Source organism: Acomys russatus, chromosome 4, assembly GCF_903995435.1.
Source record: "Acomys russatus chromosome 4, mAcoRus1.1, whole genome shotgun sequence".
Classification (NCBI taxonomy): domain Eukaryota; kingdom Metazoa; phylum Chordata; class Mammalia; order Rodentia; family Muridae; genus Acomys; species Acomys russatus.
In genome coordinates, this window is record NC_067140.1 from 433,429 (window position 1) to 445,561 (window position 12,133).

General features: G+C 48.7%; 1 protein-coding gene across 2 annotated transcripts; it reads right to left on the minus strand.

Annotated features, from left to right (window-relative positions):
• Nucleotides 1–1,260: 1,260 nt before the first annotated feature.
• On the minus strand, nucleotides 1,261–10,490 carry LOC127187482 (cystatin-F-like). 2 transcript variants are annotated; one of them, XM_051143451.1, is made up of 4 exons: nucleotides 10,176–10,490; nucleotides 3,946–4,118; nucleotides 2,390–2,506; nucleotides 1,261–1,748 (listed from the first exon to the last, which is right to left on the minus strand). In XM_051143451.1, the coding sequence occupies exons 1-4, from the start codon at nucleotides 10,264–10,266 to the stop codon at nucleotides 1,671–1,673; spliced, it is 459 nt and encodes a 152-aa protein (XP_050999408.1). In that variant the 5' UTR covers nucleotides 10,267–10,490; the 3' UTR covers nucleotides 1,261–1,670. The 2 variants fall into 2 exon arrangements, with proteins under 2 accessions (XP_050999408.1, XP_050999407.1); XM_051143450.1 differs by lacking the exon at nucleotides 1,261–1,748 and having other exon boundaries at nucleotides 2,214–2,506.
• Between the last annotated feature and the right edge of the window lie 1,643 nt (nucleotides 10,491–12,133).

Genomic DNA, 12,133 nt, shown 5'->3' on the forward strand with positions numbered 1-12,133 from the left:
CTTACGTGCCAGCTGCAAGGGTTGCTAACCTGAACAGAAGCAGATATCTGAAACATGCGGTAATGGAGCTGGCACCGTGTACCTGCCTGGTGAGGATATGTGCAGTGCTGTGGCTGGAGGAAGCTCTAGAACATCAGAGTTGAGCTCTGTAAAGTTCTGGCTGGCTAAGGGAGACAGGTAGGCCAGAACTTGATGCTCTCTCATTGATACTTAGGAAACCAGGACGTGGGACCCTTCACATACTGCTTTATTGTGGACATCACACAGCTGCCTCCTCAGGGCTCCGGCTCTACACCCCGTGACTCTCTACTTGCTTCTGATGGGGTCTAGGGCCTTTCTCAAGAATTGGCTTTAGTTGCTTCACAAGTTGCCAAGTGAAGTTGGTGTCTTGTGACATTGCTGCTATCACTGTCCCTGAATTAAAATAGTCAGGACAAAAATTAAAGGGAATTTGAAGATGCCAAGGCAGATGACTGTGCTGTCCTGGAGTGACATGTACATTGGGTGCAGATCTGTTTTCCTTACTTGTTATCAGGTCTGTAATGCTTTCACGTAACCACACCTTTCTGCTCTGCAGTCATAGCTTGAGGAGAGCCCAGAGAAGAAGTCCAGCGAGTGGCCCCTCTGTCCACTCGGGCTCTTTGGTACTCACTGTTCCCTCAGCATGAAGGCTCTGAGACAGCCCATTCTGGGTTTACCCTCTCCTCCACCCCATGTGTCTTCCAGCTCAAGTTCCATTGCTGTCCTTCCCAAGTTCCCAGTGCTCTGAAGCCCTTGGTTGCCGCTTCATTCTTCCACTCCGTCCCCCACCCCTGCACCCCCTCACAGCCTGTCTATCCCTCCCACAGCCCTTCATCCAGGCTCCAGGTATGCTCTGTCTCACAGTGGGTGGCTTTGAGGGGTGCGGCCCTATCCTGTGTTGAGCCTGCTCCCTGTGCGCTGAGCACTCCTAAACTGTTAGCCTTCATGGCAGCGGGGAACTAGGGTGCAGGTACTGTCCCTTCAGAAGTGCTTCCAGAGTTTTCTCTGTTCTCTGTGGGTGCTGCTACCCTGTTGATGCCAAGATCTAGGCCAGTCGCTTAGGTCTTCAGCACACTTATGCTTACAGCTTATTACTACATGAAGCCTTCTTAGGTTTTATGGAAACAAACTAAATTTACCAGGTCACCCACTTTCCTGGCTTCCAATAAAGGGTGGCACACACGGTATTGCTTTTAGATGATTAGCTTTTTACTTAACAATAAGCCGTTCCCATCAGTAGTGGTCTCAACAGATGTTAAGAATAGACAAGAGATGGATACAGCATCTGCTCATGCAGTCAGGTGCCAAGAAGCCTCCCACACGACCAACCACCTTGTTGACTGCATCTGCTTTGCTCTGCCCTGCTGTAGCAATGCCATCAAAGGATGCTCTCTGTGCCCACATCCTGAATCTAGGCATGCAGCACCAGAAGAATTAATTTTAGAAGAAAGTGTGAAGACAGTTAATCTGGCCAGGAGGGTAGCATATTCTCCTGTCCCAGCCACCTCACGACCCACTAGCGCTTCTGTCTGGTCACTGGTAAGAGGGCCCTGAGGATCTGAGACGGCCAGGCTGGGGTGGAAAGTAAGGAGTGGGGAGCATGTGAGTGTCTATTTATCACAGCCAAGGTCTTGCTGAGGAGGCAGAAGTCAGTGGCAGTGGAGAACAGGCACCTCAAAACTTTGGAGCCAGGGGACAACCCAGACCTCAGAGTAGCAGTGTAGAATCTGAAACAAAAAAGGGCTCAGCTTAGGACCCCAGCTGCTGAAGAGACCCTGCCACCCAGGACAGTTCTCTTAGTACTCCTTGTGTGTGCCGGGCCACTGGGAACTGTGTGAAAGTGTTTACATGTGCATGGATTCTCCCCTTACCCATCACCAGCATTTATTTTGAAAATCTTCAAACCTACTAAAAGTTGGAATGAATCAAGAGTATATACTTCGCATATATAATAAGGACATGTTAAAGTTTCCATGTTAAAACTTCTTCTCTGTAGAGAGATCATATGTAGTAATACAGCACACGTCATATTTTATAATATGCTCTAGATATGTAAGTGGTGTATATTTCTGAATCATTTGAAAGCTTTTCCTGCTGGAGTCTCCTTATCCCAAGTTCACAGCGTTGTCTGCAAAGAGACCTCAGGAAGTGAAAGTCAGGTGGTATAGGTCATGTGAGCAGTGGGAGGGTACCTCCTTTCACCCCTTGAGAGGGTGTCTGCCCCCTGCTGTCATGTGTTCATGGTTGGGAGGGAATATCTCTGTGGGTGTAAGGTGTGGAAGTATGTGGCAGTGAAGGGACTGCAGCCCTGAAAGGTGAGCTGGGTGCTGAGAGCCAGGACTCCAGGAGACAGGTTCTTCTGCCTCACCTGCTTCAAGGCAGGGTTGGTTTGGAAGTCACAGTTGTCCAGATGAGGATGCTCGGTCTTCCTGCATGTGGTTCTGCCGATTTCCACCTCCAGCATATATTTCAGGCCTTTGATGACCTGAGGAAACCAAAGGCCCAGGAACTAGATTACTTGGCATAAGATGCAAGGGACTCACTGCCTCCCTGGGTGGAGAGCATGCCTTAAAGCAGGTAAAGGGAGTGCTGAGAAGCTGGGCACTGAGGAGGCAAGCTGCGGATGAGCAAAACTAGACTTCAGCTATCTCTCTTCCTTGCCTGCTAGTTGTGCCTCATAGTTCCTTTTAGGTAGCTGTTTATTGCCCAGAACTTTGCATTCTGGAGAAATATCAGGGTAGGGTTGCCATAACCACAGGTAAAGATGACAGCCCTCTCCCTCTTATCTGTCATCACACGTCAACCTACCAGACAGCCCCCAGTAACCCTCAGAGCAGTTTAAATGGATGCTAAGCTTGCTGACGTATGTATTGCTTGTTGGCGTACATGGTATCTGCTGGCTTCTCCACTCTTACGGGAACAGATTTATTTTGAGTTTCAAAATAACCCTTCTCTACTTGGACACAGCCATGACTTAGTTCTTTTTCCTTGTTTGTAGTTTCTGTAGAGTTGGAAAGTTCCTCAACTTTTAGTCCAGTATTAACCAAATAGCATGTATGGAGGGATAATGCTCATCCTCCTTATGGGGGACCTTGGACACTCAGGCCCAGATATCTGACTGTCTGAGGCTGGTCCTTAGAGTGCGGATAGTGCCACATACCAGAGTGTGCCTGAAGCATCCTTTCTCAAAGAACATTACACTCTTAAAAGAGTTTATAGTCACCAAAAGACTGTAGAAGCCACCCTGGCCCTGTTGTCCAGAACAAACGTCAATTCTGTAAAACCGTCATCCTCAGAGCTGGGGCTTTCCGTAGCCCTTTCCCTCTAGGCTGCAGCAAACACTGCACATCTTCTGCAGCCAACTTTATGTGTTAGCAGAGTGCTGTGCATGTTAACATGTGTTCTTGATGGGACACAAGACTGGCTGTACCCTCTGGGGTTCCCTGGGAAGGAAAGTTCTGAGTGGATATAATCAATCACCAAGAAGTCTGGCTTTGGATGGTGACACTTGAGCAGGCTGGAGGAAGAGCGGGTTTGTAGGTGTGAGAAGGGAGTGGGCCCAGTTCTAGGAGGAAGATGAATGGATCTGGTGGAAAATAGTGCAGTAGCTTTGTAGACTGTGGATGAGGAATAGTGACAACAGATGACCCAGACCCTGGCCCATGGCAGGGCAGCTCTGATTGGTACTGATGTGCCCTCTCTGTCAGCCTCAGCACACCAATTCCTTACTGTCACTAATGGGCTCTGGCCAGAGGTTCGGTGGTTTTACTAAGAAAAGGTCCCAGGCTGTCATGCTCAGCTTTGGGTGTCACTGGTCTCAGCCACGGCACAACTCCTTCTGCTCCAGTGTTGTAGGCAATGGGTTGTGTGGCCCAGCTCCCCAAAACTGTTATGAAGTGCCAACTACTGGTCCTAGCTCCGTACCTGTACCAGGGCATTGCTGACATGGGACTCCTTGAACAAGAAGATGTCATTTGTGCAGTTGTTGAACTTTTCCACACTGTGCCTGGCTGCGTTAAGCACTCCTGGGTTATTGGTCTTTATTGTTTGGGGGAATCCTGGCTTCACAATGGAGTTCAAGTCTTTGGAACAAAAATCTGAAGAAACAAAAGAAGCAGGCAAAAACACTGATGTCGGTGGAATACTGGGTCATTGGGTCATGCCTCATCCCCTGGTGGTACCCAGTTCTCTGAGCTGTGTGGCCCTAGCCTCTCCTCCTCCTTCACCTGTGTGTCTACCGCCTGCTCACTCCACCACCTGAGTGTGTGCATCCTCATTATGCCTTGGAGTTGAGAAGAGATGCCATGGGCTGTATAGTAGTATAGTTCCTGTCACCCAGTGCCTGCCTACATGGCCTTTTTTAGAACCTAAGTCCATGTCTGCTCAGGTACACCTTAAACACCGCCAGTGACTGCCACTCTTGTTCAGGGCTCCTGAGGAACTGGTACACAGATCTTCCCCCTCTTGCTGAGTGACTGTTAGCCCTTGAGTTTTGGGTCCAGGGCCTGGTATGGTGTGGGTGTGAGAGGGTGGTCAGGTGGTTTCTATCTAGACCTGTTTTTTCTGTACCGAGGAGTCCATATTTGTGTATAAATAATGGGGAAACAGTCTAAGGGACTTGGAACTAACTGATACTAAAGGCCCCACCTCACTGGAGACCCTGATCCAGTCACTTCCTTGCTCGGCTCCTTCATAGGACCAATTCCTAGTGTCCCAGAGGCCAGAGTGGAGTGGGAGTTGTAGTTTTTTGTTTTTTGTTTTTTGTTTTTTTTTTTTTTTTAAAAACTCAGTTATGTAACTATGGTTTTTATATTGTTTTTTGGTTTTGTTTTGTTTTTTTTTTTTACTATGTTTTGTTTTAATCCCAGGTGTGGGATATGGAGCTACTTTAGATTGTTCACAGCAGCTGACTGTTTGCCTTGTGTGGCCTCTGAGAGGGGTGTGATCTTTACCAGTTGCAGATAATTTAATATTGAGGACTCCAGAGAAGGAATAAATGCCAGAGCCCAGAGAGGGATGGGGATGCTCCCCTCTGCTGTGCCTGGTTGCTGCTCTTGCTGCGGCTTGACAAGAAGTTGGAGTTATCCTGACTACGAAGACTGGGCTTGCCCCAAGGCACCTGATGAGCCTAATCAGCAGGAAGTAGCCTAAAGAGACCTACGCCCTCTCTCCCCGCTAACCTTTCTCTCCTACCTGGTGTTGGGGTGTTAGAAGGAATTGGGGTAGATTAGGCAGGTAGAGCGATAAGAACCCCAATAAAATAGATAAAAAAAAAAAAACACATGCTAACACAAAGGTGGCTGAAGTGAGGAGGGCAGGGCTCGGCCAGGTGTATGCATTTGGTCCCTTGGCTGTGGACTCTGGACTTTAATATTAGGAAAACATAAGAACCGGTGAACCAGTTGGCTCCCTACAGTGGCTTGTAGTTCTTAATATCTTGAATTTGGGTTTCTCTCATTTTTAACTTTTTCTTCAATGGCCAGGGATGAGCTGCATATGGGAAAAAATTAAAATAAAGGCAATGTTATAGAGAGTTTTGGGTGACTGATCAGGCAGCACACTGTCTCTGTCATTTTCTCATTTTGGAAACTACTAACCTGCACTTCCTGTCTACTCTGGTAATTCCTTCTCAAGTCTCTGATGGGGTTGAAGTCCAGATAGTTTAGTTTTACAATTAAGCTTAGTTGTTTAGGAGTTAAGATGTTTTTAGGTCTAGATAGATCTTTTAAGTTGATAAAGATGAGATATGATAGATAATGATTTACATTCAGAATTTTAGACTCACCAAGATAGGAAAGATGTTTTTTTCAAGGTTGCCAAATAAAAATAGCCAAAACACTATGAATGTAACATACATAATTTGTGGTTCTTCTTGCTGCATGTGGTTTATTGTATATATGTATAATAATATAAATGTATATGTAGAAAAAAAGAAAAAAGTTCTGTGTGTGGGTGTCTGTGTGTGTGTCTGTGTCTGTCTGTGTGTGTGTGTGTGTGTGTGTAGAATGCAATGGAAAAAGAAATAGAAAAAAAAGGCTGGTGCGATGGCTCAGTGTAAAGGTGCTAGCCGCTGAGCCTGATGACCCACGTTTGACCCTGGTGGAAGAAGAGAATGAACTCTCGCACTGTTCTCTCACCTCCATAGTCATCCACATGTGCCCATGCGTGTAAATAACTAAGTGGGGTAAAATTAAATGCAGTGAAAATGAAAAGCTCCAGGCTAGCGGGGGATGGGATAGTCTTTTATAGTGTGCTTATTACTGTCCAGACTGCACAGTGCTGGCTGCTGTGGCTGGGTTCTTATTTCAAATGTAGATCCCCAGTTTCCTTTGGGGATAAGATGCTCCCGTATCCCAATGACTGAGTAGATGGTCATGGAGGCCCAATGGAAGTGGAGAGAGAAATAGCTTTTACTTCATCTGGGGTGGCGGGGGGCGGGGGAGGTTGGGATCTAATACTATATAGGTAGAAGACACCTCAGAACCAGAAGGCAGGAAGGTTTGAGTCCTACTGGAAGGCTTCTGTGAGAACTTGTGGGGAAGGTCTTAGGATCTGGGGCCAGGGAAGGAGTAAAGCTTTATATTAAACATGACCTTTAAAGCAGGCGGTCTGTCCACGTGGCCTCTAGAATCGTGATACCCAGGGTTGGGTGCTGAGGCCTGTTGGCACATCTGCACAGTGTTCTGGCACGGGAACCTGTAACACCAGATATGAGAGGTGGAGGTGGCTCAGGCCAGGAGGGAGGCCTTCCCTGCATGGCAGTTATCTAGCAGAGAACCTCAGCTGAAGCAGTAGAGAAGGCTGCTCTCATTGCTTACTGGAGCCAGCATGAGGGGAACCAGGCAACAGGACGAGCATCATCTAGAGTCCACTGCAGCCCACTACAGGTGTCATGTAGGCCAAGGAAAAGCCGTGGTCATTGGGACACAGGATTTCGGGGCATCCCGTCCTCTCTTAGTAGAGGGAGCCATCAGTGCCTGACTAAGCAGGGTCTCTCCTGGCAGAGGGCTCCCACGCTAGAGCCACAAGATCCAGTTACAGATGATAGTTGCTTCCAGGCTTCCTAAGCATGGCCTAAGCATGCTGCTGGTGTTTTTGTCCAGTAGGACTTTGAGACTTGGTCTGGTCTGTAGATCTCTTCGAGCTAGGTCTTACCCAGTGTCCTCTGGACTGTTCCAGCATGCGCTCCAGCCCTTTATGATGTTCCCACAGAAGAAGCAGAGGATTCTGAGGACTAGAAAAGTAATGGGGCAAATTCTAGGCTCTGCCCAGCTTCGGGTGAGGCCCCTGTACTCTATACCTCCTAGGGCCCCTCACTTCCACCAGAAAAGTCCCTGAAGTCTGTCTCTTTGCCATGAGCTCTACAGGTTCTGAGGCCCTGAGCTGTGAGGGTGGGTAGGCTTCGTTGAGGCAATTTTGTCTCCTCATATGCACAGATGTTGATACTTCCAGGATTGACTCTGTCTTTACCAACTGGGACACACCCAGTGTTAGAATCCCAGTTGATCTCATCAGCTGTGCTGGCTTTGACAAGCTGCTTAACCCTTCTGAGTATCCATGTCCCATCTGTAAATGGGGTGATGATGACCCTGACCTCTCATGTTAAGAATAAATGAACCAGTTCATATGGGCCAGGAATGTCAGTATTATCCAGGACCCTAGCAGGTACAATATGGCCACAGCAAGGCTCTCTGAGGACAAACCTCTTCATTAGAAATCTTCACACATAGGCTAGGCCAGTGGTCCACTCAGGCCTAGACCCAACCTGCACCAGCTTCTAGAGCCTTCTGTGGGAATCCATTATACCCAGGCCTAGTTATGCTCCTGGCCCTTGCTATGGGAGCAGGTGCTTGTAGCGCTGCAGGTTTCTTGCCCAAGCAAACAAAGCCTCCTCTGCAAGCCCTGCAGGGGTGAGGCAGGGGTGAGGCAGAGGGTGACGCCACCGCCAGCAGGGGTGAGGCAGAGGGTGACCGCCAGCAGGGGTGAGGCAGAGGGTGACCGCCAGCAGGGGATCCTTGTTGAGAAAGAAGACTTCCCATTCTCACCAACAGCAAAGAGGCAGAGGCAAAGAATGTGGCAAATTCCTAAATGCTGAAAACTGGGGATACTGCTCTGGCCCTGCATGTAGGGATAGGCAGTTTAACTCCTAGGCAGAGTGAAGCCATGTGCTCAGATCAGACATATTCAGTATCCCTGTAGGGAAGGTGGTTTTGTGTGTGTGTGTGTGTGTGTGTGTGTGTGTGTGTGTGTGTGTGTGTGTGTGTACACACCATCAGGGGCCCAGGTTCCCAGCTGTTTGAATCCTGAGAGAGGGGCCATGTGAGTACCTCATCTTGCAGCTGAGGCCCTTACTGGAAGCATCAGGAAGGGTGGTACCCCAGTGTGTAGAGGTGGGGTCCATTAGCACAGCAGAGCAAGGACCTGACCATAGATTTGCAAGCAAGGGTCATCACTGTTGGGAGCACCCAGGCCTCCAAGCACTTTGTGGGTGTCATCACTGAGCCACTTAACTAAGACAGGAACAGTTATTGGCCTTTTCAAAGGCAGGCTGAAGGAAGTTCAAGAACCGTCAGCTAAGCTGGGCGGTGGTGGTGCACACTTTTAATCCCAGCACTCAGGAGGCAGAGGCAGGCAGCTCTTTGTGCGTACAAGGCCAGCCTGGTCTACAAAGTGAGTTCCAGGACACCTAGGGCGACACAAAGATACCCTGTCTTTACAAAAAAAAAAAAAAAAAAAAAAAAAAAAAATCACCGGGGGGGGGGGGGGGGGTGGGGGAGCTGTGTTCTCAGGTTTCTGTGTGAAGGTGAAGGTGGTGCTCACTGGGTCTGGGCAGAGAGGCCTGAAGGAGGTGGCCCAGAGAAGCTGCTGAGGACAGGAGGAATAGGCAGGATGCCTTTCAGCCCGCACACTAGCAGGAAGGTAACATGGTAGAGACAGGGAACTGGCAGTCTTCCAATATCTCTCCAGAGGCTGTCTGATGGCATTAACTGTCACGCAGTGAATGTTCTCACTGTGTTCAGTTAGGCCCCAGAGAAGACAAGAACAACGTCTTCAAAACTGAGTACAAAAAAAAATGAAAGCCCAAGGCTGGTGAGACAGCCAGCACCAGTGCTCTCCCCTGATCTCTCACATAGGCTACAGGGCTTTGCAGCATGAACACCCAGCTTCTGCCTAAGGTTTTCTCTGGACAACCGGGACAAAGGGACAGGAGGGAGGCCAGGAAGGGCCTCCTAGCAAGCACGAGTGCTCTCAGGGAGCAGAACAGTGGGAGGCAGGGTCCGTGGCCTGACTTAGGCTCAGTGCTGCCTCTCTTCTCTTACCAGTTAACTGCCCGTTGCCAACCACCCCCTGAGCTGCTGTGGTTCGTCCCTCTATCAGAGCAGAAGCTGCCCTCTGTGTCCTTGTCCCTTCTCCATAGCGCCCAATCATAGCATCCTCATCAGGTCTTGGGTTCTGAGGCTGTGCCCTCCTCTGACGCTATTGCTTACTTCTTGGTACCTGGTTTTCTGTGAAGGGAGATCCCATGTCCTTGGTGTCTTTTGGGTATTATTTTCTTTGACTGTGCCTCCCTGAACACCCTGCCTTGGTAACCTGTGACCAGATCCAGCTTGTTTAAAAGAGGAAGAGTGACAAAAGCCTTATGGCTAAATGCTGTCTTCATCTGGTCAGTTATCAGCTTTCTTGTTTGTTAGAAGCAGGGCCATCAAACTATCTATGTGCTAAATCTGCTTGCTGAGGCAAACATCATCCAGCTCCCTGTAGGGAAACAGACATTCATGGCTGGTGGCTAGCCCATCAGATAACTTTCCAACACAGGCCGCCTCCACCCTTCACTGGCCACCAACATGCTGACTGTGGGAAGGATAAGTATCTTATTGGGGTCACAGGCAGGAAAGTAAAGCTGTCAGATATCGGCTGCTTGACTGAGACCCTTGAACAGCTTTCCCCATGGCTGCTGTCATGCATAATCCCTGATGTCTGCTCTACTTGGAAGTAGCTGTTGCAAGGACTCAGAGCCCCTTGCCAGGGTTTTTCCCCAGACCTCCAAGAGTGTCCTTGGAAAGATGCAAGACTATCAGGCCAGGGCCCCCATCCCTCCACTACCACAAGACAGGACAGTACCCTGGGATGGAGCCAGATGACCCTTCTCTTACCTGGCGTGTGTGCCCCATGGATGTCGGAAGTTGGGCAGCAGAGGGCAAGCAGAAAAGCCAGCCACATGGTTGGGTGGGTGAAGAGTAGCATGTAGTGGGCCAAGGCTGACAGAACAGAAGTGCTTGGCAAGTAGAGCCCCAGGACCTGGGCATGGTGGGATAGCTCTGGTGGGGCGTGGTTTCTTGCTGAATCATTGTAACCAGAAGTGCTTCATCTCCAGGACTTGGGGTCACAAGAACAGCCATTTCCTTTGAAGAACTTTCCAATCTGTGATCATTTGCAGGGGGAGGAAGAAGAGAAGTGAGACCCATGAGCAAAGCACCCTCCCCCCTGCGCAGGGGAAAGACAGTTTTCTACCGCCCACCACAGACAGGAGATGCTGATGTGAAAAATCTAGGGGACTTTCAGAAGATGAGTCACTTGACTCTTCTCTAAATGTACAGCCTCCCTCACCCTCTCCATCCTAGCATTCTGAGTAGTCCTCCTCAAGAGACAAGCTGCCCATGATGTGAGTGATTATCATCTGCAGGAAAGCTAGTCCCACTTTCCAAGGTTCCCGGGAAGGAGCATCAACACGTGGCTTTTGCACTCAAGCAGAAGCCCAGCACTGTGTGAGCCAAGTTACTGATCACAGCCGACAGTGGTCTCAAAGCCACCAAAGGAGAGGAAACTGTGTGGACAGAGGTCTTATTCTGGCCGTGCTTCTATTTCCTGCCCAGCCCATGGTTTGGAGTGGGCACCTGTAGCCAGCTACCTGAATCTGAATCTAGGCTTTGCTTCATAACACCTGCTGCCCTTAGAGGAACATACTCTTGCGCCTCAGCTGCTTCTGGGAAACTGGTGACGCACTGGAGCTTCTTTAGTATAAAGGCTCAGGGCAGGAGTAGAGCAATCTCTAGCTGGTTTCAGTGTGGGGAGGTATATTCACCTTTCAGAAATAGGCTAGAAACATAGTGTGGAAGCATGCCTTGGTCTCGCTTGCCCCTGAGGAGACACATGGGCCTCCCAGGCTGCCTGACATACAGATATAGTCAGATCCTGGGGGCCCGGGGAGATCTGCTCCAGGTGAATTCTGCTGGGTCCTACTGATTTCCAAACAGGGCAGACAGAGTCTGTGGAACATGGACAAGCTATGTAACCTGAGGTCCCAATAAGTTTCTGGGTGCTTTGAGGTTTATTGTTTGAATAGTTTGGTATTTTGTGCTGTGCATGGCAGGGTGTATTCAGTAAGTGGTGGTTGTTATGACAGCCCACATGGCCCTCGCCTGTCTGTCCTTGGGATCTTCAATTTTGACTGCTGGGGTGTAGGGCACAGATCTCCAATAATAATGGGACTTACTACTAGTGCTAGCTTTAGTTTCAAACATCTACTGAGGGGTTATATGTCAGACCATAGCCACCAAGAGTAGGAGAGGGCTGTTGTATTTTCAGTAGTAGGTAAAGCATCAGTGGTCTGGGTGGGAGCAGGCAGTAAATCAAACAAGCACTGATGCATCTCTCTAAAATATGGCATTGGTGTGAACTGTCAATTTCTGGGTATTGACCAACTCTGACTGAACAAACTTTCTACGGGATCTTACTGAATATCTACTACTGTTCAGATGAGTTAATCCTTGATTATGGAATTCCTGATTTGACTCAAACAATTTAAAATAGAGAGTTTATGGCTGTAATATTTACCTCTGTGGACCTCCAGATACCTCCCTAGGGGATAGCCTTGGAGCAAATTTGTGGCCTCAGATAAGCCTTCAATCCAGATAGCACCATGGATCCTGGTATACACCATAAATATAGGCAAGTTGGTTTAAACTTCCCATGAACCCAAGATATAATGTCTAGATTGAGTACAGACCATAATGTCCAAATATACAAATGGTTCTGTTATAATTCCTTATACCTTGTCACTTTATGGCATCATATGCTGCCATTTTTAATTTACTTTACTTCTTAGAATGAA